Source organism: Hesperophylax consimilis, chromosome 10 (genome assembly GCF_061612785.1).
Source record: "Hesperophylax consimilis isolate HC1 chromosome 10, BYU_Hcon_1.0, whole genome shotgun sequence".
In the NCBI taxonomy this organism is placed as follows: Eukaryota; Metazoa; Arthropoda; class Insecta; order Trichoptera; family Limnephilidae; genus Hesperophylax; species Hesperophylax consimilis.
The window spans coordinates 27,877,936-27,903,915 of NC_142845.1; the positions used below are offsets into that span (position 1 = coordinate 27,877,936).

Sequence of the window (25,980 nt, forward strand, 5' to 3'; positions counted from 1 at the left end):
AAAAACGTCAATAGCAAAGTCATCAACAACCAAATAAACCTAAATTAAAGCCCTATACTCAGATTGTTCCCTATTGACAAAGAACACTCGCCTCTCAATCTCCCACCTATCCCTACCTCTTCCACTGTAGCTCAGACTGTCCACCTACCGTGATATCTACACATGTTAATTTAATTTTTAGATTTTTAGTATTATACTGCCCTGATGAGGCTACGGTTGTAGCGAAACCCGGTCGGCATTAAGTATTTACCCATAAGTGATGTTTACAAAGTTACTGTTTAATTTTATACTTATTTACTGCTTGTTTATATTGTACTTTCACTTTAATGTAATTTTTACACTCTATACAATATAACTATGTTTTATTGGTCACCATATCAAATACACATCATAATAAAACCGACATAACATAACGAGGACCGTAAAATTTACTGTCATAACAGAAATCTGAAGAATATTTTTTTACAATTAACGTATTTAAAAAAAATGAAAATATGTAATAATAATAAATCAATAACAAATAATAAAAATTTAATGAAAAAGACATGTACACATTATGTTGATTTAATGTATCAATCCTATGTAAATATCGTGTAGTTAAATGTATTTTTTTTATAAATACATTAATAAAGAAAATATTACTTTTTTAGAAACCAACTACTGCCAACCGCAATATAAAACTTTAAAAGGGTGGAAAAGGAAAGTTTGGGACTTAACTGGCTAATCAGATCTAGTCATTAAACATTGTTATGAGTCATTTAACCTCTTGGGCGATGTTGGGGAATATTCTTCACAGACAACAAACAAACGTAAAGTCTTTTTGGGAGATAAATATCCCAGCCTCCCGCAGTCTTATAAAAGTTATGCTATCTCATTTTGTATTACAGTGAAAAATTTGATTTAAAAATTGTTAGAAAGAGAAAAATTGTCTAATCAAATATGTTTTTTTAGTTTCGTGTGAATTAGTTATAACAGTTTATTAAAATTTGAAAGATTTTCTGCTTTCAACAAACAAAACATCGAATTTTTCTGAAATCTAATGTAATGTCAATTTTTTTCGTGTAAAATACAGAATGCAGACTGTTCTCATATGAGAAGTATACTGAAAAATGTCAAAGGCTTTAACTGAACAGGGCGATACAGAGAGTACCTTCTGGGTAATTCAATCACTACACTTTAACACACACCACAAATTAAATTGGGGATGTACAAAAAAATCGAAGAGAATTCGTGTTATATTTCATGTTTCTCCACTCTTGGAATTATTATAAGCTTCACTTTTTATTATATTTTTGCAATATGATTAATGTTGAAATCCTCATTATTATATTCGTATTGTTTTTATATCAAACTGATATACAATTATTCCGACGCTTAGAGCCATATATTGTATAAATAGAAAGTTTGTTTCCGCAGGGAAAATATATTATAACGTGGTAAATATATTATACGTTAATATTATTATTTAAAAAAATCTTATATTTTAAGAGAGCACTTTCGTTTGTTAAAATATTTTTGTATTCATTAAAATCGAAATCTATTTAAATTCAGATGGCTTAGAGTCGGCAATCTTTTACTTTTACTTTCAAATGGTAAGTCCGGGAATTATTTAAAACTGTTTCAATTATTGCCAAGTCACTCTCCATTGTGTGTATTTGTTGTTCGAATACGAATCGATGACAATCACACGGGTCGGAGGATTCTTCGTCCAAAACCCGATTGAAAGAAAGTAAATCTGCATTACAATCATACAATCATGTAAATATATACTGTTTTCCAAATGAAACTGCATTGTACTAACAGGTGACGACAGTCGAAACGTCCATTGAAATGCGACATTTTAGAAGCTGTTAGTTATACCCTCCATTTAATTATTACCATTACCTACTTTCTTTATTTTGTCGCATGTCCTAATAAGCTAAAGACAAGTACGACCTTAGCTAAGACGTTGGACGAAATAATTTTCAGGATGAGATTGCTCTAAAATATTGGCAATTTAACATATTTCTGGGGAACTTGATAATTCACTCCCAACATCTTTTGATCTCAATTTTTTTTGCAAATAACTAGACAAATAAAACAGAGATTTCCTCGATTTTTACGTAATTAATTTAATTATCCACTTAATAAAACTAGCTATTTTTGTTAGGCTATCAAAATTTTAAAAAAATCTCCTTCATACCAACATTATTTGTGTACTGCACGGAAATCGAATCCAAAACCTCCCAAGCTGTAGTTAAATTAGTTAAACATTATTAAAGGGTCATCTACTACATTATACTTTTAAAGAATCGTCAGATGCGTTAGATAGAATCCGGTTTTACATACTTCTTACGTTAATTCTATTTAATATATGTTACACTTACATACATAAACTGTCAATTTACTCTGTAAAAGTCCGATAGGGCGTTAATGAATAATAAATAAGGAATCGTCAGATGGGTTAGGTAGAATGCGATTTCACATATTTCTTCCGTTAAAGAATCGTCAGATGGGTTAGATAGAATGCGATTTCACATATTTCTCCCGTTAAAGAATCGTCAGATGGATTAGATAGAATGCGATTTCACAAAGTTTTTTCCATTAATTCCATTTAAAGAATCGTCAGATGGGTTAGATAGAATGCGGTTTCACTTAGTTCTTCAGTTAATTCCATTTAAAATTGTGTTATTTATATACACGTTGAAGCGGTGACCGGATAACTCATCTAATGACAATCTACACATCTTTAAAAAGTTATATAAAGCCATTAAAAGTGATAATAAACAAAATCTAGATTAAAAGGGTTACGTAGGTTAGATTTGTGTTAGTTTTTTGATCGCTTTTAATAACTTTTTAAAGGTGTGAGGAATTGTCATTGTGGCCTTCAAACAATAAATGTTTTCAAAACCTCGGACAAAAACAAAAACATTGGGTCGGGGCTGCAACGTTTTATTTTATCCATCAACTACGGAAAATAAAAGCAAATTGTGATCCTGCCCCAATGTTTCACATCTGCCCAAACATTTGGTTCAATGTATGTGGTAATGTAAACACGGCTTAAGATCCGGTCGAATTTAAAACATTTCACATGACGGCATTCTCTATTCGAATAGAAAAGCGCTTTCGCCATTGGTCACCGGGTGATTAGCTGACCTTCCTAGTGACCTTTAAAAGCCCGCAGTCAGTGGCAAGGTGTGTCCAGGTAAAGTCTTCCATGCCAAGATACCTGATGCCAGCTTGATTCCTATCCAACGTCACTTTACCTGTTCGGCGTTGCCTACTTTCCAATTCGCTTACAGGTTAAAGAACGTTGGACCCGTGTATCTAATATTTTATATCTACTTACGTACATGAAATCGCAAGTAATGTTTTATTAATATGGGCGTTTATCGAATTGGTGAAAAAATACTACGATTTACGATATGAAGAAAGGCTAATTATGTAGAAAGCTATGGCAATAATTCTTCTATAAACGATACTTTTTTTACGTACAGTTTTTTTTGTTAGTAGTTTTACTTTATATATTAAAATATATGGAATTACCTTTATCTCGTCTAATTAATACAACAAAATATATGGAATTACCTTTATCTCATCTAATTAATACAATAAAATATATGGAATTACCTTTATCTCATCTAATTAATACAATAAAATATATGGAATTACCTTTACCTCATCTAATTTATACAATAAAATATATGGAATTACCTTTATCTCGCCTAATTAATACAATAAAATATATGAAATTACCTTATCTCATCTAATTAATACAATAAAATATATGGAATTACCTTTATCTCATCTAATTAATACAATAAAATATATGGAATAACCTTTACCTCATCTAATTAATACAATAAAATATATGGAATTACCTTTATCTCATCTACTTAATACAATAAAATTTATGGAATTACCTTTATCTCATCTAATTAAAACAATAAAATATATGGAATTACCTTTATCTCATCTAATTAATACAATAAAATATATGGAATTACCTTTACCTCGTCTAATTAATACAATAAAATATATCGAATTACCTTGATCTCATCTAATTTATACAATAAAATATATGGAATTACCTTTATCTCATCTAATTAATACAATAAAATATATGGAATAACCTTTATCTCATCTAATTAATACAATAAAATATATGGAATTACCTTTATCTCATCTAATTAATACAATAAAATATATGGAATTACCTTTATCTCATCTAATTAATACAATAAAATATATGGAATTACCTTTATCTCGTCTAATTAATACAATAAAATATATCGAATTACCTTTATCTCATCTAATTAATACAATAAATTATATGGAATTACCTTTATCTCATCTAATTAATACAATAAAATATATGGAATTACCTTTATCTCATCTAATTAATACAATAAAATATATGGAATTACCTTTATCTCATCTAATTAATACAATAAAATATATGGAATTACCTTTATCTCATCTAATTAATACAATAAAATTTAGTTAAAAATAACTTTATCAAAAAATCTTGATATTATAAAAACCGTCTGATTATCTTTGCAGTAACAAAATATCAAAGAACAAGCAGTAATTGATGGCATCCGCGGTCGACAGGTTAGGCTGTCAACTAACAGGCCGAAGATCGCGGGTTCAAATCCCGGACTGCGCTAGTAAGTTTTATTTGATTAACTTGTGTTATTTTACAATTTATTAATTTAAAATAATGTATTATTATGCGGCACGTTCCAGAAATGGCTCTAGCCATGTTTGGTGACCAAATCTGAATAGCCAGATAACCCCCCACCTTCCACTAAACCATCTCCTTCTTCTCTACTCTACCTTCAACTTTACAACGTACCCCAATTGGGGATGCCATAGTCTCACTGGCTCCAGACGGAAGGAATCAGTTAGGACTCATGTGCGGTAATCACATAAAAGTAAATTAACTGTTTTGCAACAATCTGTAAGTCTTACAAATGTATTAAAAAATCTACATACAACCAATTTTTTGAATCACTAGTAATTTTCACGATGTATGGTTACTCTTAGATGATGTAAACATATTTTTTTCTTATAATCTTTGCAATTTATGTAGCAACCTGCTTAAATTATCAATGACATAAATCGTAAATGATTTTCAACATTTCTTATCTCTAACGTCTCTTCATTGTGTAATAATTTTGTCGTGCTTTAAAATTGAAAATGGATTAATGCATTTTTTTTTATAAATATTAAAATAATCGGCCTCTACAAAAACTTTCAAAATATCGTTTTGCAACAATATGCTTACTCAAATTTGTACCAAGTTTAGATAATTATCTGCTATTGAATCCAAAATCATCCTCCGGAAAGAAATAAAAAGCAAAGTTAACAATTTAATGGCTGAAGAGATACGTAAATCTTTAATCTATTGACACTTCCTACGATAAGATCTAGCCTCTAAAGACGCAGAATTTGTAACCAATTAGCTGCTATTTTATATAAGTAGATAGAAGTCATAATCATTCTCAAAATCTCACAAAATCATCCAACTTGTGTACGAAAATGATATATATATATTTTTAAGTCATTTCAATTTCTGTTAAAGAATATCTACGACATAAAGATAACATCAATCGGAACTCAGAATATAAAACAATTAGCTTCTGTTAAGACAGATAATAATAATTAATATTCTGATAAGTTAATTTCACAGTTCAAAAAATATATAGTTTATACGAAATTTTGCAAGCATCTTTATCAGAACAATTAATCACTTTGGTCATCAGAAAATTGACACTAAAAATAAACATTGAACAAAATTCAACGCGTGTCTTTAGATTATATTCAGTTTTTGAATTACGTAAGTAATAATTAATTTAGACTGCATTGTACCGCTACCTTTTTTCATACTCTCTGTTATACAAAGTACGTCCAAACATTTGCTCACCATAGTATCACACAGTTCGTTCATCTTTCTTTCCATTCCTCCTCTAATGTTCCATGTACCAATTCGACATTGATCACGTTCCGTCCTCCTCTTTGCGCCACCGAAGGGTTGGCGATGTGATGGATAGCGAACCTCATCGACATCTTTGTCGGCCATTCCCTTCCAAGTACTACTTAAACATCTTAATTATACAACTTATCATATCGTTACACACATAAAACAAATAATACATATTTATACGCTTAATATAACATTTAACTTAACAAATAAACTACCACTAAAAATAGTTATTTTATCACTATATAATTGTTTTAAAACACTCCATGTAGACAGCAAACCAAAGAGCGCGGGTTCATTCCGATTTCATCCTTCATTTCCGATGTCATTATTCCACGCGCGGAAGGGCACGAGCGGTGGGGAGCGGAGGTTGCGGCAGGGGTTGCATGAGTCGCCAAATGACTCTTTTCTTGTGCGGGTTCAGGGTAGATTCCGAGAAACGATGATTCTGTGGCCTAAGCAATGTCATATGGCCCACATTCTATAACGGCACTGAATAAGCACTGTATGCGTCGGACAGCGGGGTTTGCAGTATTGGTGCGGGTGGACGAGTTTGTGTATTTAGGAAGTATGTTTACGAGAGATGGGAAGGCTGACAGAGATATCGAAAGAAGGGTAAATGCAGGTAATTCCGTTAATGGAGGACTAAACGCCGTAGGCGCTAACAAAAAATTGTCCAAAGAAGCGAAGTTAGCAGTCCACAACGGAGTGCTGGTACCTACCTTGATGTATGGAAGTGAGGCATGGAACTGGCAAAGAAAGGATGAAAGTAGATTAAATGCTGTTGAAATGAGATCCCTGAGGCGTATGTGTGGTAAAACCATGTTTGATCGTGTGAGGAATGTGGAGATCCGAAAAGAGTGCAAGGCTGATGTAAGCGTAATGAGTAAGATTAAGAAAGGGACGCTTAGATGGTTTGGGCATGTAGAGCGAATGAGCGAAGATAGGAGTGTAAGGAGGATATATGATGCAAATGTGAATGGTAGCAGAAGTCGGGGACGCCCGAGGAAGACATGGCACGATCAAGTGAATCAGATACTCGAGTCGGGCCATGTCAAGAGTCAGAATAATAGAAGAGTATGTATGAGACGATGTATGAATGTGAATGAGGCAAGGAGTGTGTGCCAAGACCGAGTTGTTTGGCGGTCCGTCCTCTCTGCCTACCCCTGCGGGGAAACGGCGTGATGGTTAGTTAGTTAGTTAGTTAATTTAGACGACCAATAGTTTTGCCCATCAGCCCCTATCATAATTAATATTTCATTATCAAGGCATTGCAATTAATTAATTTATCAATTTCACGAGCTATTAAATCCGTTAAGCCTGTTAAATTGGGTAAAACATATTGAATGATGATGATAATTATTTTTTTAATGAAACTGTCACACCTTGGTGACTTATTTTTAAATCGTATTTTAAATAATACAGGGCTTTCCAATAAGATGTGTTATTTTAAATAGCCCGCTATTTCGGTATATGTTACTTTTGAAGCTGTCATTTTTTGACATTTGACAAGTAGAAACTACGTCATTAATAAAAATGGAACGATACACACTTCAACAGAGCATTGAAATTATTAAAATTCACTTGAGTGAATCAAATGCAAATCATCTTGAGTGATGAGGCCCATTTCCACCTCGGTGGCTTCGTCAACAAGCAAATTGTCGCAACTGGGACTCGGAAAACCCAAGAGTTATTGTTGAAAAGTCTCTCTATCTTCAATGTGTGACTGTTTGGTGCGGTTTATGGTCCGGCGGAGTCATTGGACCTTACTTTTTCGAAAATGAGGCTAGATCAACAGTTACGGTGAATGGATTGCGCTACTGAGAGATGATTAATGATTTTTTATGGCTGAAATTGGATGGTATTGAACTAGACTATATTTACTTTTAACAAAACGGTGCTACGTGCCACACAAGCAACGAAACTATTGATCTTTTACGATTGAATATCAAAATAACACCTCTTATTGGAAAACCCTGCAAAAATGAGACGTGAGACCTTTTCGTGGTCAGTCGTGGTTTGAACTACTGAGGTATGTAAAAATTCAACCCTTTATATTACAAGAATAAGTAATTACTACGATCCCACTGAAAAAACAATTGGATCTGTACATGGTAGATATATTAACAGACATATCACATTAATTCAGTCTATTATCGCTATAAAATCATCAACGACAAATCACATACAATGATACAATATACGAAATTGCTAATCTTTCTTCAGATATATTACTATATGGGAAACAGATAAACGATCAAAAACCTTCAACAATTAGACACAAAATTTTAACAATCTGCTAATGTATTGAATTATGTGATATCATAAATTAGAAAACTAATTACACCGGCACGTAAAATTAACTGAAAAATATTTAAGGCCATTTTTCATTGTGGTTTTATTTGGCCTCCTAGGTTTTGATAAATTCCACTTTAATAGCGATTGTTTAGTCAGACTCGTATTATATTATATATAAGTTTTTTTATGAAAATAAAATACTCTGTTTACACTACGATTAAATCAAAAAATATATACATGTTTCAAAACCAATTCGAACATAATATAATGAAAATTAACAATTTTAAAAATAGACAAGTATAGAAAAATAAGTAACTGTTCTCAAAATTTTACAGTGAAAGATGATTGATAAATTATTATATAAAAAAAATAAAAATAATTTTTCATAAAATCGCTCATTAATAATATTTAAATTAATTAAAAATGTAATATTTCAGTTAAATTGGATAAATCATTAAATATGAAATAATATGTTTGTATTTGCATATCTTGTAATTCAATTTTGTACAACTATACAGAAAAATACTGGAGAAAATACAAGACGAGAATACGTACAAGTTAATGAAAGCATATTTCGGAGACATGGCACGATCAAATCAAATACCTGGGTTGGGTCACTTCGTGAGTAAAAAAAGTTGAAAAATTTAAATACGACGCATCAAAGTCAAAAAAGAGTCAGCTGGCTTTCAGTCCTCTCTGCCGACCCCTACGGAGATTATGGCACGTCGATTGTAAGATAAAAAAAACCTTAAACATAAGGTAATACAGATTTGACGATACAATTATTGGAGTAAGTATCTTCCTATTTATAAGTTGCCGGTACAATACAATGTGGGTTATCTCTAATCTCTAAATAGTATAAAATAAAGTCGCTATCCGTGTCTGTCTGTTTGTGCGCTTAGTTCTTCCAGGATTTTGATAGGGTTTTCACTATCATTTAGAAAATTTCTTCCGAAAGGTTGGCATATATGATACTTTCTTCTTATATTTATAAAAAATAGAGAAAAGTCGATGTTTTATAATCAAGACGTAAAAATATATTATCGAGCATTACATTGCTAACGGGTTTTAAATAAACCTCATGAGATATATCAAAATAATGTACTACAGGATTGTATATCTTAAAAGGGCCTACAGAAAAGTCCACTTTAGTCCCAGTAACGCCAGGTACACGTCAGTTAGTTTGTTTTATAATGGCGTAAATAGTTTCTACGCAAATTTGCCAATAGTTATGGAAGTACTTTTGAAGAGGCCACACATTCATAATAATTATTATTACTCAAACCTCTTTGTTACAAATGTCATCGGCGTTTCTATGTAAACGAGATATTTATTTATGTGACGTGTATTTATTCAGTCATTTAATATTCATTTGTGTTCATTCAACAAATGAGTAGGTGCCAATTTGAGGAAACTTGAATATTTTTTTTTTTTTTTTTTTTTACAGTGAATACCTCACAAGAGTCCCAACTGCTCCCGTCTGGAGCCAGTGAGACTATGGCATCCCCAATTGGGGGATGTTGTGAGGCTGAAGGTAAGTGGGGAAGGGAAAGAGGAAGGTGGGGAAGTACCTGGCTATTCAGATCTAGTCACTAAACACGGCTAAAGCCATTTGGAGCAACGTTTCAATTCTGAATGGTGGTCTTACACCAGGGCGATACTGGTAGTATCTTCCACTCTGGAACGTGCCGCAAATATACTATATATTATTTTAATTAATTAATTGTGAAATAACACAAATTAATCAAATAAAATTTATTTGCGCACGCCGGGTTCGAACCCGCGACCTTCGGAATGGCAGTCCAATGCGTTACCACTGGACTATGCCGGCCGTCAAATTCGTAAATTGATGCTCTAACCATAATATTTTGTGGAAAATTACGCAACGCACTCTTACGTGTCGGAAATGGCCATAAAATTGATGAACACATTATTTTGGAAATGTCATTTCTAAATTCCATTTTAATAATTCTAATTTTCATTTTAATTTTGTGAATTATTAAATACATTATTAATAGCAGTAGAAAAAAAAAGAACACAAGAAATGCCTTCAGGACGTGTTTCGTGATCCAAATATTTGCCTAATCGGGACTTAATTTTCCAATACAAAACTGTGTTTACGAAATTCAAATTGGATGGAGGTCTACGCTATCAGGCTTTTGGGTTAAATGGAAAATTTATTTCCGTTCAAATTTGAATGCTCTAGTTTTCCTTCTTTATTCTGTGTTTCTAGCCCAGACCTGTAAAAAATCACACGAAAGTCTTAATTCTTCACAAATCTATTTCAATTGATCATTGACAATTACAATATTTTTCTGTTTAATTTTTATATTTTAGCTAGGTAGGTACTCTGAATTCTTCACACATTCATTCGAATTTTGAAAATGTCACCTAAAATCAAAGCAAGTTTGAGTTCATTAAACCAGAGTTACAACTCATTCCAATGTGAAGATACTCTCAATATCAATACATTAATATAAATATAATACTCTCAATAATGCCACATGCAATTGAATTCTTTCAAATTATTTTAATGTACTTCACATAAACACTTAGATATAAAATGTCGTCAGTTTATATTTTTCTTATTAGTACTTATATTGATTTCGTCAATTGAATTAATTTTTTTTTCTAAATTAAATACTTCTTATATTCTATTTAACCCTATCCTCCAAAATTTATTTTATATTTTATACTTTCAATATTTTTTTTTATTTATTCTATATTTCACACTTATACATATATATATATTCTTCTAATGTACTCTACGATATATTCTTTTAATGTACTTTATATATAATCAACCACCACAACACGGCCATTTTCCTATGGTGATCCAAACATTCTTAATGTAGTAAACAATACACTGAATAAAGAAAAAAAATGCCTTAAGAATTTACTTTTCGCTAACTTTCATCTTTATCCTTCTGTTCCCTTACTTCAAAATTTCCAATTTTTAAATTACCTCCAAGAGCCATCAAATTCCATCAAAAATAGAATTACACAGTTACTGGCTTTAGCTAGTTAAATAATTCCAATAAAATGGAAATAGTGAAATAACAGTTAGCTAATAAGGTACACATTTTTATGAACACACCCACAAAACGTACAATTAACCAGAACAAAACATTTTATCTATATAAATATATTTTTTACACGTAATAAAAATATTAGATAAATCATTTATATCTGCTCCAGTTTAGCCTACATTGAACAGAGTTTTCCATCTAATTCTTTTACATAAATACAAAAGCATAAAAAAACATTCCCCAGTTGAAGAATCGTAAAAAACTCAAACCAAATATATTTAAGAATATTTCAATTCTTCATACATTCATAGCCGAACGAATCAATTTTATTTCCAAGCAGTTACTAATCATTAATCAATTTCCACCGCCGTTGTTCGAACGCTCACTTTTTATCCGACAATTAAGAAAACGACATGAAAATAATTCAGGAAGTTCCTATCACGCTTGCCGCAAGTGAACCAGTCAATTGACAGTAGGCAACAAGTGAATTGACAAGCTAGCGACCAGTAGTCTCTCTGACAAGTCGGAGAAAGCTGCCGTATGTTGCAAAGAAATCCTAAACTCAAATGCAAATCAGCTTAAGAAAGTTTAAGACGTATAAACTCTCCGAATTTATGGACTATGTATTAATGAGAAGGAAGCTGCATTGCTATAAATGAACGTGACAGAAATGAACCCACTGAGATCTCTGCAGTCGTTTTTAACTATATTCGATGTAAAGGCGTCAGTTCAATTCCTGTCCATTTGCGAAAAGACATTCCGTAGAATATTTTACGGTAAATATACGAACAGACATATCACTTTCCGGTCATGTCTGAAAACATACAAATATGGCTTTCTATAAGCGGCAGTGATCGCACTCGTAACCCTTTTCATTGAAAACATTAACTTTAGTTTGCGATAAATGTTTTTTTTATTTTGCATATTTTATTAATTTCATTGGACTTTGACAGTGAGTTTCAGAAAAAAAGTATTAGGGCAAATAAAAATAAATTGTAAAAATAATAATTTAGTACATACTATAAATAAATAATATTAAATAAATAATACAAACATATAAATACTCAAAAAAATTTAACTAGATAAACAAATATGAGAAACATATTTTTATATTTATACTAGCGAAGATCCGTGACAAATTGTAGTATTTGTGAAGCTTGCTTGCTTTTGAATCCTTTCAAAGACAAACATTTTCAATTTTAGAGACAATTAAAAGAAAAACACATTTCGAGTGCAGAATCCCTACTAAATATCTCACTAGAAGACTTACAATATCATTGCTAATTAAATACTCTAAAAATACACACATTGGAAGACAGGCGTAAAATAAATGACTAAACTTTTTTATTCAAAATTCTAAACTCTAAATTCGACTGTTGCGAACTTCTGCAACTCATAAACTTACGAATACCTACAATAACAACACGACAAAATACACTATTCCACTGCAACACACATAAGCGCAATTACATTGCGAACTCCCCAATACAACGGTTTCACACTATGGGAAACCAATACTTAGGTGATGTCGATATATTTAATATTAACTTTGTGAATTTTGTGGATCACCTAAAAGATTTATTTCAACACTATTCCTAAATGGGAGTTGTATTTCTGTAAACCAGTCAAATTGCTGTATTTTTTAATTTATGTTCTTGCTCTTTTTATTTTTGTTTCTAGCATATATTATTTTTTATGTAGTAATTTTATTTTTATTATTTCTTTCTCATGTTTCAAAATTGTCTTTCATGAAAATTGTACCACCTACATGTAAAAGCCCTCTGGGCGTTAAATAAATAAATGGAATTATTGATTAATCAATGAAAATTAAATAATATTGTTACCTACTGGTTATCACTTTTCGGAATTGTTGAAGCAATCAATTTTTAAATAAATTCAAAGCAAATTTAAATTCTTGAGTTCACTTAACCGGAGTTACAGACATAGAGACACAACCGCAATTGGTATTTTTAATTATAAAAAATATCATTTACGTTACCTTTAAATTTAACCCGTTTAAGAATATGACAAACATTTCCCTCATAACCTCAATCGTGGAGTTTAAAAAAATATTGATTTCTTATAGTAACTTGTTTCAGATAAAATCTATTATAATTAATGAAGTGACTACATATTTTTTCAAACATCTTTCATCATTGTAAAAACATAAAAAAATAAATAGACCAATGAAAGTTATGTACATTGTTTATTCAATGATGACCTGCTGACTGATTTATAATTATCTTAAACCTCTCCGTATGTCTACTTAAAACCTCTTTCTAAGTCTAATATCAAGAAATTCGTCTTATCGCGGTCATTATTTTTAATTCTGGTCTGAGAAAGTGGTTTTCAAATTTATTTTAGTAGGCCACAGTCATACAGTTTCAAGGTGAATTTACAAGATGCAAATAATTATGTAGTGGATATATTAGTTTATTCTGAGAGTGTAATAGTTATAGGATACCTTGAAATTAAGAAAAAAAATCTATTATAATTGCATTTTTAATTGTCTTTTCATTGGTATCAATCTAAGCTTAAAAAATACAAATTAATTTATACCTCATGTGAGTAATCGTATTGGTAATGACCAAGTTAAAATAACTACGATAATCATGTCGATTCATGCATGGCTGTAAAAATCGCGTTGTTTTTATTGTTAAAATTTTGCCGCAAACACGGTACGAATTGAAGGTGGCCGATACAGTTTTCCATGCAAACTTACAATTCCATTATTAGTGTTTTACTTAATTTAAAAACTAACTAACATAGTGGCGAATTCCCTATTTTGTTAGAAGGAAGTAAAACAAACTATTATTAGACGTGTACCGGCGTTGCCCGACTTTTATCTACTTTCAATAAATATAATTTCCATGCATTATATACATATAAACCTTCCGGAAGAAGTGAAAACCCTATCAAACTCCGCTGCATGGTTCAGCAAAACTAAGCGCACAAACAGACAGACACGGATAGTGACTTAGTTTTATACTATTTAGAGGATCTGGCTAAATTCCGTTGGATGTTTATAGATGGAATTTGTCTGCCATCGCCCCTCTAGATTTTTTTAACGTCCCCTAATTTTATTTGAACCTTCTACCGCCTCCCTGAGAGCCTCCAGCGCCCACAAGGAGGCGTTATTGCCCACTTAGAGAAAAAACTGGTGTAGAATATAAAAATTTGGTCATTGTTTAAACTATGACTCTACTTTTTAATTAAATTTTGACGATTTGACTAAATCAAACACTATAATCTTAATAAGCTCAGTCGTATTTATTTGCAATGTTTTCTTCAATAGCTTTCGTGAAATGATGTCAATAACATTGCTTGTTGTGTTATTGTTATCAAACACAGGCGAAACGTCAGGCTGTCACGCACCAAGTAAACTAGCAAAACGTAACAATAATATATATTTTTCTTTCGATTTAACGTTTCCAAGCTAGTAACTACTACAAACAAATCGTAAAAACCGTAAAAAGCCTAATTCCGTAATTAGTAACAATTTACTAATTTATGTGGGAATATTATTTGACTCAGTGAATGGACTTAATTTAAGGGCTTTGTGGAATTTGTTTCAATGGAGGCATGTGTCCTTTTTCTTAGATTATTCTACTCTGCTGCTATTTGACCTTTATATAAGATGAAGATTTTATGAAACACCCACTGCGTTGTTATCATGGACAATCATTTGAGTCCGGGGAACTAGCAGAAACTCAACGAGTTGATATTCACAGAAACTCAACGAGTTGATATTCGTTCTTTGGTAAAACTGTCAAAAAATATTGGTATTTCTATTTCCTCCTTCATTCTATCGGTTAAAAAGCATAAATTTTCAATAAATAATTCCAAATATTGCAGGTTATTAAATGTAATGAACAAATGTCCAATAGTATGAAAGAGACATTCGTGTATAAAAGAGACGACATGATTATGTCGAACTAAAAGGGAATGTCTACTTTGTTATTTCGTCTGTTTACCACTTAGGCTAAGGACTCACGGAGCGATTTTTACCCGCGCCCGCTGCGGTGGCGGAATGGAGTTTTATTTTCAAAACTCACGAGACCGCTCTTTTTTGCGGTGACGCAGCCGCCGCGGTCGCGGTTATCGCCCGCAATCTTGGCGGTTGATTATCGCAAGACGGGCGGTTGCAAGACTTGAGTTCCACAACTCGCCCGCCAACCGATCGCAGAGCGCGCGGGAGCAACCCGCCGCGGCTGCGGGACCGCGCCCGCGCCCGCCGGTACAAGATAACCGCGGGTGCCGCGGGCCCCGCAAACAATCGCACACGCCGCGGGCGTAAAACGCGTCGTGAAATGTGCTTTAATTTTTTACATACATATCTGCATTCTACAGAGGCTGCGGGTCCGCAACCGCGGCGGGCGCGGGTAAAAATCGCTCCGTGAGTCCTTAGCCTTAGCTTCCTTATTGTAACTTGTACAATAGTGCGACAATAAACAGTATAAATATTATACATTCTACCCTAAATTAAAAATTGACTTCTTTATATAATAATTCTTTAAAATTGACACTGTTGGTACTACATTAAATAATTGTTCTCCTACTGTAATTTATATGGCATGATATGTTTATTGTCTTATTTTAGCTGGATTAGTTTTAATTAATTTAATAAAAAATCAATGAAATTAATTAGAGTTCAAAGAAAGAAAACAAAACTCTTGCTTGAACAGACTATGTAATAATTACAATAACATAGTATAAAACGTGGAAAATTTCAATTGTGAGTTTAACAAATATGAAAATTTGATAAAAGAATTTTTCTCTGTGTAACAGAATTTTAATAATTTGAAACGGTTACCGATCATATTGTTTATTGTCATATCATGTATTCTTTGTCATACAATAGGTATTAAAGTTGGCGTGTTTCCGATGAGATGTTTAACTTCCTCCTCTTGTTCGACCACAGAAAGGTGTTTCCAACATTCCATTTCTAGCTGCTTCTCACTCGACAAGTTCCGACCCATCCACAGACCATAGACCATGTCGGATTTATTCCAAGAGAGAAAATAATGCACTCATCATGATTCGTTATGAACGAAGTTCGAATTGAAATTAAATAAAAAAGTATATAATATCAAAAAATAGTAGGCCGTTGATGGTACCTGCCTAAATAAAACATATTTCAATTGCTTGTTGTATTTTTTAATATTTTTTGTAAGTAAATAGCGTCTCACAAAAGAGTAGGAAAGCGAATCAAACATCTCATGATCTACTCAAGCAGCTGTTGACTATAACCCCGTTTTAAAAAAGTATATTGACGTGATGTAGGATTATTAAAAAAATTGGGACAAACATTACTTGTATATTCTTTAACGTGTTTTAAATTTTTCAGAGGAATATGGTTACTTATCAGTTGTGTAAAATTTTATTCACGCTTTTTAGTAAGGCTATTGTGTTTAATTCGTAGAACTACAAATTAGATTCTTACACGCTCGTTTAGCGTTGGTGTAGTCAAGCCGGCCTTGAACCTGATTTAAGACCGTTTTAACCAAACAAACCCCATGGTAATAAGTCAAGTTTTTCACTGTTCTGATCTTACGCACTGGGTAATGTTTACACCACGTTAGTAAGGATGTCAATTTTTTGGTTGGACAGTTAAAAAGCGAATTCTATAATAAAATTAATTAAGCTCACAATAGAAAAAAAATTCGCTCGTTAAAGACAGTTGTGTTGTCTTAAATATTCCAGACAGAAAGGTTTGTGTAAATTTCGTGTCGACGGTGTTCACACTTTTCAGTTTACAATTTCTGCGGCTTCAGATTGACGGATTTATGTTTCGTAGAAGACAATGGGCGCACACCTACAATTAAGACAATAATATTAATACATTTTAAAATATTTAACGATAGTTGATACTCTCTTGTAAGACCACAATTCAGAACATGGCTTTGAACGTGTTTGGTGACCAGAACTAACTGACCCCGGAGAGTTGAAAGAGGTTGGGATTCTTAATAATAATAATGATTGGATTATTTGAATATCTCCGTTTTCGTGAGAAAATCACTTCAAGGGCGCTTACCAACTTAGTTTATACATTTAATGTATTCCTATGACTTAGACTTATAACTTATTACTTGTGACTTATAACTAAGTTTAATAGGTAGTAACCTATTCTTGTGGTCATACTAAAAGAAGTTGATGATAATAAATAACATACATAATAACATATCCCCCATACACACAAGCACAAAAATTGTATTAAAAATTGTGTTAAAGTTTAAACCCAACTTCTAAGACCACTTCGCTAGAAATTAACCTTGCAAATATCGTTTTCATACGCATTATAATTACTCTTTAGCAACGCATTAAAATTTTCGCATGAATCAATTGAAAAATTCATGATAAACCTGTTTTCAATTACGAAAGTCCGTATATATCTCTATTGTTCTCTCAGGTCAAATAATAGCTAAAACGACTTGCAATAAGGCAAGTATAAGTTACCGAAGGTTCCCAGTTCTAAAGGTATTTGTTTACTGTCTAATTCATCAAGAATGCATTTTGCTAACGATTGGGCAAGAGATATAACTAGTATTGTATAGTTTCGGTTCTATCTGGTGCTTCAAACGAAGAGTGGATATACCGTCCTACCATTTGAAGAATACAACAATATGATTTTGATACAAAGCACTGTATTATTTTTATATAAGTGATATGACTGCATCGTACCGAACAAAATAAGGCATTGCACTTCTTATGAAAACATTGCCGTTATAGTAATGGAGTGAAGTTAATTATTATTATTTAAAATTCCAACTTCACTCCATTACTATAACGGCAATGTTTTCATAAGAAGTGCCAATGCCTTTCAATACCATTGCGGTATTTTACGTTTGAAAGAAAATCAAAATATGCTGATTCATAAATAACATTGTTACACGTAGAAAAATTAGAATTGCTAATTTATTCAAAATCTCTTTAAATTATTCCTAATGCGGTTAAAACGGGATTGCAGGCCTTCACAAATGAATTTATTGGCTTCCTAAGAAACTTTTATTAAATGACGAATATATTATCACGATTTCAATTCAACACACTCTTGACAAGTGATGTAAAGTCATTAAAAGTGATGAAAAACTTTGTTAAATACATTAAGTTAGGTTAGGTATCACTTTTAATGGCTTTGTACTTGTATATAATATTTTCAATGATTTTTTTTTTATTTTCGAATGTGTTAAGTAAAAAATTGTGACAATGAAGGTATTAGTAATTTTTTAAGGTTAACCAACATATTTTTCATGAAGATTTAAAATACGCCATTTTCGATTTGCCGCCAAAACGACAACAGCCATCTTACCAACCAGTGGCAGTTTCTACGTCATACTGACGCTGTAGCCAGTTGGAACCGTTTCAACCATTTCTAAAGTATTAAAATTACACATTTTTAATACAACGTGGTATTTTGTATTAATTAACAGTGAAAAACTTATTGCTATGGCGTTTGTTTGGTTAAAACCGTCTTAAACCAAGCTCAAGGCCGGCTTAACCACACCAAAGTGAACGAACGTATAAGAATCTAGTAAGACTGTTAATCTTCCACACATTTCTAACGTTATTCGCAGTTAATAAAAACACCATGAGTTGCCATGGAACCAAATACACCATTATATAAATGTTACATTCAGGGGAATATATATATATATATGCACACATTGCACACATAGCTGGTTGGCTTGAGCTCTTCCTATGCACGTAGACATACTTTGTAGTCATGATAATTCCGGATGCACTCTGACTACAAGTACAATAGGTACCAGTAAAGCTAGTTGGTCGAATGCCACCTCTCCGCTCACTATGCGGATGTTTTATCTCGGATCATCCAAGGACAGAGCTGATGAAAGGCTGGTAAAACTGAGAATTAAACTGAATCTTAGGATGAACGACTGCGAGGCCTTTTTCGTAACAAACTGAAATTTAGGATTTGTGTCCAAAAATATAAAACCAAACAATAAAAAAGATAAAGCAAATGTCTAGTACTGATGCAAATTTAAGTTTTAAGGCCCGCAAAACCGTTCTTAACTCTAAAACCTCTTAACTCTAAAATCAAGTAGGTATTTATTTATGTTTTACTTAAGTAATACAAACTATCGAACGTAGAGCTCTGACGTATTCATCATGAGCTTAGAAGCTTCTAACTAACCATTAGACAGTAATAAAATAAAACTAATAATAAAACAATTTGTTCCATCTGACAATCAAGTATCTATGCAAGAATTTTACATTCTGTTACTTCGCCACAACATATTGTATTGTCGAGCAAGTCGCTGAGATCAGGTATCCAAAGACGCCCCTTGGGCAAAGCGGCCTGCGCAACACGGTATACGTAAAATTCAACGTATTCTACGAAACCTACAAAGAGTTTGCAATTTTTTAAGCACTACATACTCATTGTATTAATGGTACTTTTGCAATGTATTAAATAAAAAATCTATATTGTTGAAGTTATGGTGTATACAAATGAAAATTTAAAAATTACTTAATATTAAAGCGAAGACAATAAGACGTAATAATCATAATTAATATCATAATATGTGTTTAATGGTTCCAGGATAACTCAACACAGTGACAATTCAACATACCTTTAAAAAGTGATATAAAGTCATTAGAAACGATGAAAAAAAATTATACCTAACCTAACCTTACCTAACCTAACCTACTTAACCCAATTAATAAAGTTTTTATTTCATCACTTTCCATGACTTTATATAACTTTTTAAAAATGTGATGAATTATCATTTTGATGATTTATCCGGTCACCATGTTTAATATTATTTATCTTTTTGACTTAGACTGGTTAACGTATTGACTTTTAAAAACTAATAACCTTGTAAAAAAAAAAAAATTATAAATATGAAATACACACACGCAGAAAAATGAGATAATTAATTAGGAATCTCTTCAAATTAGTCGTAATCTAGTTAAAAGCGGGATTGTAGGCTATTAACAATGAATTGATAAGTTTCCTGATCACCTTTTAGTAAGATATGAATGTATTATCACAATATCGGAACACGTGTCCAAAAAAATCCTTATATTTTTGCATATCGTCATTAAGGCAAATGCTAGACATATCAGGACTTAAAGCTTATTGGGAAACCTGCAATCCCGTTTTTAACGGGATTGCCAATAATTTGAAGAGATTTTTAATAAATTAGCGATACTTACTTTTCTCCGTACAAAACAACAAAATAATAGACTTCAGATAACAATTTCTTCAATTATCACATTACCAAGTCAATGATTTATCAAAAATGTAGAATAAAACAGGTAGGGGTAACTACTAGAGTAAAAAAACTCTAATTCAATATCAATAAAAAAAAACTGGCCGTTATTTTATGCCAATTACATTTATTTGCACTTATTATAAAATACTAAATTAAAAATACGGAAAACTTTCGAACCCGTATTATTTTGCCTAGCGTTTTTCACCTGTCTCGTACCTGAGTAAACTTCTTACCTGACTTAAGTTCTTACCTAATGAAATAATTTCTTCATGCACTTTACAGTAAGACAGGAACTATTTTACTTGAAATGTTTCTTTCCGCTTTAATATCCAGCTGATGAAAGTTATATCATTGATAGAAAATAAAGAAAGAAACAAAATGTTAGTTTTTACAAAAGGATCATTTTAAAGATGGTGTAATCTGCTAATCTGTGTTTTAAATAACTAACTTTATTTTAAAAATTAACCTCGTATTTTTACTTACAGTAATTTTTGGGTATTCTACAACGGTTTTGCTTTACCACCTGAATATATTAAAAAAAGTCTGTACTTTATTTTTATGTACAATTCGTAGAATTTTTTATGTCAGATTATTTATAAATTTTCAGTATTTCCAGTAAAACAATATTTCTCATTTAAAATTTGTATACTTATAGATAAAAATATATATTTAAACGTTTTAAGGTTATTTAAAGAGTAATTACAATATATCCACTGTTTAAGAAATTTCATTCAATAGCACTATTCCTCTCATGCTAAGCTGTTCTAGAACATCTAGAAGTATCTTGAAGGAATTTGTTATCAATACATTTATGCATTTTACTTTATTCAGATGATTTCGAATAAAACGTCAAAAAGTGAGGTTATCTTAAGTGTTGCTGTTTATTGCAGATGGATTGAAATGGAAATTCCAATTTTCAGATGATTTTCTGAATAAAATGTTGAAAAGTGAGGTTATCTCAAGTTTTGCTGTTTATTGCAGATGGCTTGCGACGGAAATACCAATTTTCGGATGATTTTCTGAATAAAATGTTAAAAATTGAGGTTATCTCAAGTTTTGATGTTTATTGCAGATGGATTGCGATGGAAATAACAATTTTCAGATGATTTTCTGAATAAAATGTTGAAAAGTGAGATTATCTCAAGTTTTTATGTTTATTGCAGATGGATTGCAATGAAACTATCAATTTTCAGATGATTTTCTGAATAAAATTTTGAAAAGTGAGGTAATCACGAGATTTTAAATTTGGTTTATATTTATGAATTTTTAAGGCACAATCCACATTTTTCACAACTTATCGTCACGTGACGTTCTCAAGAAGCTTATAGGCACAACAAAAAATGGAGACATTTTAATTACTATTATTATTAAACTTAAAAAACGTTGGCCATTTGCTTGAGTTAGATTAGAGCTGACATGATATCCAACTACACCAGCGCCAACGGCCGATTCGAGCGTTTCAGATTACCTGCCATAATATAACTTGTCGCGAATGATAAATAGATTGGTAAAACACTGTTACGTCATGTAACCAATAAAAAAGAAGCCAAAGGTATCGATGTCTGAATTATTAATTATTAATTTTACACGATGGCCAAAGGTGTTCTTCGTATTCCGAATGTATTTATATTATAGATTATGTGCGCCCATTGCAGCGGATCGCTGAGAACAAGTTTTGTCCACGAAAGTGAAAACAGCATTTATATAACTCAATCTCCAGGCTTGTTCGTATGATGATTTGATGATCTCTCAGCTGCCGGGGCACGGGTTTTCTCGACGAGTATTTATTGCAAAATGATGATGCGATGATCACTGATGATGATCCAAGAGAATCATGAATGATTCCCATCAGATTTGGGTCGCTTTTGTTTGGAACTTGTTACCGAAGATTACTAGCGAAAATTCCGTGAAAAGAATAAAATGGAGAGTGGTTATATGAAATCAAATCGAGTTTGAAAGTGATAATGATTTGTAATGGTTGCTGTTTATTTTTCATGACATGAAACTAGAAGTTTCTACCCGACATCACCCGAATTAAAATAATTTTTTTCCTGATAAATACCAAAAAAAATGTTTTTCATTCGTTTTTATATTCGTGTCCTGATATTGCCCTGTTGCTAGAATGCTGCATTTAAGAGAAATTGACTTATTTTTTAGTTATCTCAAATATTCATAGCTCATGAAGAAAATTACGTCGCGAGGTGAAAAATTTGGCATGTTGAGCAAAATGACAGACAGAAATAGAGTAAAAAATTTATATCGCCAAAGCTCATCGTACGACAGTTTTTATGATGTAAAATATCTCATTAGGTTCTTCGTAGTAGTACCAATGATTTTATATAACGACAGATGGCGTTGGACTATTTTATGAAATTTAATAAAAATCTTATGCGTTATATAAAACTTTCCCCACCTTCCAGCTTACATTTCTTTACTATCCTCACTACCTTCAGCTCTACAAATACCCCAATTAGGGATGCCAAAGATCCACTGGCCTCAGTTACTTGGGAGCAGTTTGGACAAAAAATTAAAGCCGAAGAGAAACTGTCCTTAGCTGTAAGTTGTAACTGGGAACTACTTTTTATGTTAACTACATCCAGGATGTCCTGAGATTAAACCTCAAAGTCTTCGACGTCATCTCTAGGATAAACGCAACAAGGAAAATTATTAGAGATCCTGGATCATGAAGCGATTTAGTAGAACATAGAAGGAACGATATATAAAAGTTAGCAAATCATTGAGTTGAACTGATATGCATAAGAGCTAGGAGTAGAAACGATGTCAAATGTCAACCGTGCATGTGATGGACACGAATTCGGCACGATGTCGAAGCGACCAATGATAAAATTTCCATGGAGCACCTCCCAATCAAATACCGCTCAAACACTTATCGTCTAACAACTTATACTTTAACAATTATAATAAATTCGTTTTGATTTTTATAATTGATATAGAGCATTGAGAGTGAATTGATCTGTAAATATTGTAACTTTTAACTCTTATATTAAAATATTAAATACTTTGCAAACTATGTTCTAATTTAAATAAATGTTACCCCCATAAAAAGGTGTGCTTTTGTGTACAACATAAGATATGTTGAAGACAGATGGATCGCCGTTTTAATCATTCAACTCATTTTTCTGCGTGTGTGTAATCGAGATTTTTTATTGTACCTACATATATTATATTTAAGAGCTTCAGACTAGAGGTGCCTGACAAAATTAAAATATACATTATATTTTTTGATGGGGTAAAGGCTGTATTTCTAGATATTATTTTTGAGTATAATTTTTATTGGAAAAAAATTTTCACCTTAAAAAAATAGTGTATGCGCAGAATCGCATAGATTTCAAACCTTTTTGGTTTTCATATTTCAAAATTTCACAACCCATAATTAAAATGACGTTAGTATCTCGGAATAATTTAGCTGTGACCTACAAAATTCAGGCAGAAAAGTTGTCAAAAATTCATAAAGCCAAAACAAACCGTGAGTTTTTGACGAACAAATTTAGCAGAACAAATGGATATCCGATTTAAATTGAAGATGATTGATGGGTGTTTTGATATGTATAAACTTACAATCCACGTTACGTGGTTTTAACAATGCTCTGAAGTTCAATTCTCGCCCCACGCGTTGACATTCATTAACAAAAATATACGTATGTAATGTATCTTATATATTATTACGTACGAAGTTTTAAATGCTTGCAGTAGAACTATTTTTTATTCAGCGCAAATGAGGAATGTTCACGTAAATGCTATATTATTCACATTAATGCAAAAAAAACATTATTTTCTGCTTCACTGATCATGCAATTTCCTTGTAGACATACCGTTGTGCCAAGCCTTTAAATTGCAAAAGCCTTAAATAACGCCCCAAGTCTCGTTAAATAACACGTAAATAAAATTATATAAATACTATGTGGTATAAAATTTTTTGTGAATTATTTGGCTTGTTAAATAATTTTGGATTAAAGGGTTAGTATTAGTTTTAATTAACTTACCGGTCGCATTTTCGTGAAATTTTCCTCTAGACTAGGAGCCATCCTGGCATATAATAAAATCGAAGAACTATATAAACTTTAAAGAAACCATAGCCTGTAGATATTACTACACATGTCACTTAATATGAATTCACTTATATCCAAGTGTAAAAACACCCACTGTTTTCCCAGTAACACAATATGCACTGCAGTTCGATTTTAAACAGTTTGAATTCAAAATAAGAATGGAATGTTTTCAATTTATTTTTCGGTTTCGATTGTCTATTGTTTCAATTCAAAATTTGAACAGTCCGCCAGATCTATTCCCGTTCACGTCCAAAAGAATACTGAACTTGAACAGCAGGGGGACCGAAAAATAGCTTTCTATCCAAGCACTGCATAAGAGGTTTGTCCGAATGACGCCGAAAAAATAATAGAGAAAGCAAAACATGAACACTGAACAAAAAAAAACATAGAAAACTTTATCTATTGACTTGCAGCAAGTTAAACCTTTTGATGTGCACATCTTTACTGTACGAATAATTATACTGTCTGAAGGCGAGGTTGTATCAATGACAACCAGCTGAATTATATGTTGCCGACGAAATTGGAAAATTTGTAAAAAGGTGGTTTGCTTTTGTTCTTGTTGTTTTTCATGTGGAGCAAATGAATTATTTTTGTTATATATTGGTGTTTAAATTCCTCGCCAAATGGACATATAGCTTTGCAGAAATTAGTGAATGTATATTGTACAAACGTGTAAACGCATTCAGCATATAAATTTGGATATAATTTTCAGTTGAAAATACAGTTTTTACAGTCGTAATTTTAATGGAAAATGCAGAAACTCTTAAATGGCCTCAGATAATATATTCCCACAAATCTAAAACACTTTATTTCTTCCGGAAATATTGCCTGAACAAACAGCATTTTTTGTAAATATCTTCCGAGGAGACTTCAACGGTAGCGAAACCCGTAAATATCTAGAATCTAAATATTATCAATTTTTATTTTGTTTAAAATATAAAACATTTCAATATTATTTTATTTCTTCTTTGGAAATCATTTCCTTTACTAACACTTAATTTAATTGACAGTAGTTAAATATTACAATAATTATCAGATATGCGTAAACATTAAACAATAATACGCCCGTAAACATTGTTAGGTCCATTTTATGCAATCCCATTTGTTTGTACTTGATAATTTTTTTTGTTGAATTTTATATTACTTGAACAGTTTTATAAAAACAACCCTCATATAACATCTTTAGAAGCAGTATATTATGCTTTTATTTGCATATATTTATAGTTTAAGATGCCTACTTCTAATTCCGAAGGCTTGGGGCATCAAAGAGTTATTGGGCAGCACGACAATGGAAAAGTTAAAACATGCCGCAGATGAAAATTGCAGATAACTGAACGCCATTAAGCCGGCACCTGACAATGATTCGAATGATTTGTAATCTC

The 25,980-nt window shown here is 31.8% G+C and overlaps 1 protein-coding gene across 1 annotated transcript in view; it reads right to left on the reverse strand.

Annotated features, from left to right (window-relative positions):
- Positions 1-24,840, reverse strand: part of LOC149420564 (uncharacterized) — a 197,920-nt gene extending 173,080 nt beyond the window's left edge. The window contains exon 1 of the mRNA XM_089636802.1: positions 24,533-24,840. Within this exon, the coding sequence (XP_089492928.1) occupies positions 24,533-24,574 (42 nt within the window). The 5' untranslated portion in view covers positions 24,575-24,840. The remainder of the gene's footprint in view (positions 1-24,532) is intronic.
- Positions 24,841-25,980: the final 1,140 nt, after the last annotated feature.